Genomic DNA, 5735 nt, shown 5'->3' with positions numbered 1-5735 from the left:
TAGCTGTCATTTTTTATTGTGTAATTTTCTGTTACATTTGATTCTAAAAAAATGAATTTGGATCCTCTAAATTTTGAATTTCACTCTAGAGGATAAAATGTGATCTCTTATTATTTATTTCATAGGTGGGATTAAGAAAAAATATGAGAGAAAAATTATTTAAGGGTAAAAAATCACACTTTACCCTCTAAAATGAAAATTCAAAATTTAGAGTATCCAAATTAAAAAAAAAAATCAAGTTTTAACTCCCATGCTACCTTGGGTAAAATTGTTTTATATATGCATCCAATCATATAATACTACATTAGCAAAAATAACTACTTTTTACATTAACCGTGTGAATAGTCATCCAAAAGAACGGTTGTAATTGCACGATTGTGTAAAATATTTTACACTGTTGGTGTATCAAAATTAAACTCATACTTTATAATAATTTTTTCAACTTCAAAATATCAATAAGGATTTTTAGATGCTAATAAATCAAATGATAATTTTTAATGAATTTTTAAGAATAATTTATTATTCCGTTTTGAATTCATAAGTTTGTGAAAACATAAATTTTCTAGAATTTGAACTAAAACACAAAATTTAAATTTCTATTTTTATTTGTTTTGATTTTTTTAATATTTTATTTAAATTCAAACAAAAAGTATTTTTTTTATTAACATTTATGTTTGAAAGTTAATAACAATCTAATTCGATTTATATAGAATTATAAACGAAACAAAGATGTAACACAATTCAGTTTAGAACATCTATATAATATTGATTCCTAATCTATTATGCATGTATTACGCTAAAAATTAAATATCAATAAGTTGTTGAAATTCTAGACTGGTAATTTCTTCTGGGAGGTTGGAGATGAGGGATGTCATTCAATTCAATTATGTTTTTTCTTAAGGTATAACGACACTGCAGTTGATGGGTTTTGGGAAAAAAACAAAGGAACCAATTAGTCAGTTCACCAGTTTTTACAAAAAAAAAAAAAATAATAACGGGTCAAAGTGATTCTCACCAATTCTTTGCTATGCCCGGTCCTATGACGAACCCGAACCAGTGTTGAGGCTGGACCACCGGTATTTTGGTCTGGCCACCCGAGTTGGTCAGGTTTTTACAACATCGAACAAAATTACAAAATACATGAAGAGTCAAACATGAGATAAAACTCATTAAAGTCGCTATCTGAGCAATAATCAGCCCTCAAGAATCACCATTTCAAAACATAGTTCCGTTAGCAGCATTTACAAAACTGAATGCCCCCGCCAAGGCATTACCGCTATGCATGAGATATCATAATCGTACGAGACCATCCCAAAAAGCCATTTCATCATAAGTTTTAACTATATATATAATAGGCCTAGATTGTCCTTCTAAAGCAACGATATATAGTTAACTGTTAAGAGTAGAAAGCATGCCCCCAGTTGCCGTCGGAATTACAACCTCCCACCCAGGTCCTTTAAGAGGAAATGCATCGCATGGAACTTTGAGTTCCTTGTCGTCATCATTTGGATCTTGAGCAATAAGATCACTGCGATCCAACAGCTTATCCAAATCCTCATCACTAATATCTGTTTGTATCAATTTATCTTCAGCTGCATCCTCGTCCCGAAGCAATGCCATAATATCTTGTTCCTTAAATCAGTACACACAAAATTAAAACATAGAAAAGACAACCATACTATATGCAAAAGCAAACAACTGAAAATTTGTATGCCTGTGTATTTCCCAATCAATGCATAGTTGTAGTCAATTTTACAGTTAAACGATATTAACCACAAGAAAAATAACCGTCTAGTAGTAGCAGTAGCAGTAGCAGCAGCAGCAGCAGCAGCAGTAGTAGTAGTAGTAGTAGTATAGAAGAAACAGAAAGTAACTGCTGATGTACGAACCTCCATTTCATCCACTTTGAGCATTGTGCGATCTTGATGAAAATGTCCTTTTGCAATCACCACATGTTCAAGTTTCAACTTGCTAAAAGCTCTTTTCAGCATGCGACCCTGGAAAGATATCACCATATCCATTTCAATATAAAAAGCTATTATCCACAGCCTACAGAAAACATTGAACAGCCAAAAGATTGTGCAAAATACCTCTACAGATTGAGCAGTCGAGAGCCTGTAAACATGAACTGGTTTTGTTTGACCAATTCTGTGACACCTATCCATGGCCTGCAAGTCTACCTGAGGATTCTGGAGTACAATATACAATGAGCAGATTATATTCCAAAGAAATCAAACAATATAAAGCAAATAGACAAAATTGGCAGCAGAGAAAAAAGCTAAAAGTACCCACCCAATCACTGTCATAAAGAATGCATGTGTCAGCTGCAGTAAGGTTAATTCCTAGTCCACCAGCCCTAGTAGAAAGAAGAAAAACTCTGCAATTGCTATTTTCATCATTGAATTCATGGATCTGTTCACGAGAGTTAAAAATGAACAATGCTTCAATTGACTCTCTTCAATTTCAAATTGGTAATTAAGTTAAATGCTCAAAAAAGGGAACAGTTGGCAATTTCAATACAAATGTTATTGCAGTGGATGTAAAAGGTAAAAAGACAAATCCTTTATTTAGGTAAAACAGACAACCATGTTATAAATTAATATTAATAAATTGTACAATTTGGATTAAAAATCTAAAGCATTATATAAAACTTATAACAAGAACAACAAATAAATTCAGACTAACGGCTCATGCTAATACTATCCATGAACTGGCACAGACCTGTCGTTTCCTTTCATCCAATTTCACACTACCATCAATCCTACAAACTTCAAAGCCCTTCTCACTCAAATAGTAATCCAGTATGTCCAACACTTTGGTCCACTGACTGAATATCAAAACCTGAAAGCAATTGGCAAACACAAATAACCATAACAACTTGGAGAAAATAAAATAATGTATTGAGAAACAATCACATAATTGGTGAACATACTTTGTGTTTCCTTGCAAATAACCTTTCCAACAGCCGTTCAAGCAAACGAAATTTTCCACATTGTTCAACTATCTCATTCACAGGAGGATAAAGCCCTAGGACAGCAAAACACAGCTTAGTTGAGAACCATAAAGAACCAAACCAATAGAACCTCTAATAGCATGGTACTTACATGAACCATCAAAGGCAGACTCTAAGAGGTCAGGATGGTTACAGACTTTCCTAAGTTGAATAACCAAATTATTAAGCGTCTTTATTCCACGCCCTGATGTAAAGCAATACAATACCAAATTGTATTAGTATATTTCACTTTAGTCCTGTGTGATTGCAGATGCAACACAAGACTTTTATAAGGCTCAGGCATATGAAATGCAGAACCCTTCTGTTTCTCAAAGGAAAAATTCCGACAATCTTACCCATTGACTTCATGTCCGCAAAATAGTTCTCCAACGTCTTGTTGACTAAATGATCCTGCAATTTCTTCTGATGCTCAGTCATATTTGCATAGATAATGATCTCCTTCTTTCTTGGCAATGAAATCTCAACATCAGACTTCATTCTACGCAGGAGAAAGGGTCGAAGTATGGCATGAAGCTTAGTCACCACCTGCATGTGATGATGCCAATTAGCTATCCTGTTCATATTTTCAATAGAAAAGTAATCAGGTATATAAAGAAATCATAGAAAGAATACTTGGCCTCTTCTTGTTTCTTCTAATTCTTCCTTGGTTGCTCCATTGTTGCACTTTCCTGATAGATTAAACCTGCAAAAAAACGTTTTAATTGTACAAAAGTGAAAATAAGACACCATTTCCCTTTGCTTTTAAACAAATAAACAACCACTGATCATGTAGAAAACAATTCAAAGCAGACTTGTCATCAGAAGAGTAAAGAAAAGAAGAATTAACTCATGATAGCCAGTAAGCAAAAGACACTAACCATGACTTAAATTCTTCAAGCGAAGCAAAAATATCCGGTAAAATGAAGTTCAACAAGGACCATAGCTCTGCCAAGTCATTCTGAAGAGGAGTCCCTGATAAAAGTAGCTTGTTCTGTGCATTAATCCATTTCAACTCCTTCACTAATTTACACTTTGAATTTTTGAGTCTGTGTCCCTTCAAAGGGGAGAAAAGATTTAGTAACATCACTGGAGGCATATATATAAACATCAAAACTATCTAAGTATACATGCAGCTAATAGAAAACTACACATCAAATAACTGAATTTATGTACCTCATCAACTACAAGATACTTCCAAGGGTAAACCCTTAAATGTTTTTTAGCATCATTTAAAGCAACCTCATATGAAGTTATTAATATGGGGAATTTGGGGCCAATGGTTACAGGCATATGTTTCCGTCGGATTACATCTCTCTCTTGCCTGTTGCCATGGTAGATAATTGCAGGAACTGATGGTGCAAACCTATTTACATGCATACAAACAAGATCAGAAAAGCGCAGCATTACACAGTAAAACTAAATAAACAAAATGTCAACAAAACACCTAATGACCTACCTAGAAAACTCATTTTTCCAATTTGAGAGGGTGCTTAGAGGAGCAATTATCATGTATGGCCCATGGAGACCTTTCCCTATTAGATGTGAAAGAAACCCAATTGTTTGAATGGTCTTCCCAAGACCCATTTGATCAGCAAGAATCCCATTCAATCCATTTTGCCAGAGTGAAATCAACCACTTTACACCTTTAAGCTGATAAGACTTCAATTTTCCGCCCGTGAGTAAAGGCATAAGCTCCTTCTGTTCTTTCTCAGTTCTTTCCTCCTCAGTCATGTTAATATCTTCTATCTTAACACTTTCTTTTGATCTTGCAAGCATAGCAGCAACTGCCCTTTTGGCCCTCGTCTACATTAATTCCAAACATGATCACATAGTACTGATTATGAAAACCTCAAACATATGCATGCTTACAACTCTGCCTTAAAATATCATTACTTATTAGTTATTAACCAAATTGTATTGGAATATCACTATTTTCTAGCTTCCTATTTAGATGTAATCAGATAGATAGAGATCAGCCAGGTTATATATTGTAAACACACTAGAAGTTTAACAGAGCACATTCCACTCACAGTATTGCACTGTGAAGCTGCTTTCCTTTTAGAAGCCCGGCCACGCACTTTCTTCTCTTCGGGCTCATTCTCTTGCTCGCCCCCATTCTAGTAATACAAATTCAAACAATAAGAGCTCGGGTACAAAATCAATGTATTGGCAGAAAGAAAAAGTCAGCATAAAAATGGACACAATATAAAACAATACAAGTGTGATGTCGTCCATTTTCTCCAGCAGAAACTCGGAATAGAGCTTTGTTTGAGTTAAAAGCTCATCCAATTTGTTAAACTGAGTATCAGTAAGCTCAGGTGCCTCCTGGCACTGCACTTCATCAGACTCAACTTCAACTTTCACAGCACAAGCATCCTTTCCGTTAACAAGGCCATGAACACAAAGAAAAACACACATCATAAGCACTTTGCACCCAATAAATAAATAAAGCCAGCAACAGCGCAAAAATAACACAAGACTTAGAATAATATCTACTGCTACGACGACACTGAACCTCCAAAGGCTAACAACGATAACACAAATAGGGATGCGGTTCCTTACAAATCAAACGGCGCATTACAACAAATAGCGAATAGCGAACATCAAAGAGGTAAAATTCAAAATACAAATTTATGCATTAATATAAAATAAAATAAAATAAAATAAAGAGGAGGGAAGCAAAGAAATGGAAAGATACCTCGTCTTCAAGGACGGAAGTGGGAGACTCAACAGGATCTTCTTC

General features: G+C 34.6%; 1 protein-coding gene across 2 annotated transcripts in view; it reads right to left on the bottom strand.

The window, feature by feature from the left end:
* Positions 1-984: 984 nt before the first annotated feature.
* LOC107487858 (ATP-dependent DNA helicase DDM1) overlaps positions 985-5735 on the bottom strand; it is a 5015-nt gene continuing 264 nt past the window's right edge. For both annotated transcript variants that reach the window (XM_016108543.3, XM_016108544.3), the window contains exons 2-16: positions 5691-5735; positions 5210-5368; positions 5023-5109; positions 4449-4795; positions 4166-4355; positions 3871-4046; positions 3626-3695; positions 3349-3538; positions 3105-3197; positions 2933-3027; positions 2722-2841; positions 2293-2412; positions 2091-2189; positions 1890-1997; positions 985-1632 (exon numbers count right to left, since the gene is read on the bottom strand). The exon at positions 5691-5735 is cut by the window's right edge. In XM_016108543.3, coding sequence (XP_015964029.1) covers positions 1390-1632; positions 1890-1997; positions 2091-2189; positions 2293-2412; positions 2722-2841; positions 2933-3027; positions 3105-3197; positions 3349-3538; positions 3626-3695; positions 3871-4046; positions 4166-4355; positions 4449-4795; positions 5023-5109; positions 5210-5368; positions 5691-5735 — 2142 coding nt within the window. In that variant the 3' untranslated portion in view covers positions 985-1389. The remainder of the gene's footprint in view (positions 1633-1889; positions 1998-2090; positions 2190-2292; positions 2413-2721; positions 2842-2932; positions 3028-3104; positions 3198-3348; positions 3539-3625; positions 3696-3870; positions 4047-4165; positions 4356-4448; positions 4796-5022; positions 5110-5209; positions 5369-5690) is intronic.

This window comes from Arachis duranensis, chromosome 5, assembly GCF_000817695.3.
Source record: "Arachis duranensis cultivar V14167 chromosome 5, aradu.V14167.gnm2.J7QH, whole genome shotgun sequence".
Lineage (NCBI taxonomy): Eukaryota > Viridiplantae > Streptophyta > Magnoliopsida > Fabales > Fabaceae > Arachis > Arachis duranensis.
Note: the sequence above shows the minus strand (reverse complement) of the source record. Positions and strands in the feature narration are given on the sequence as shown.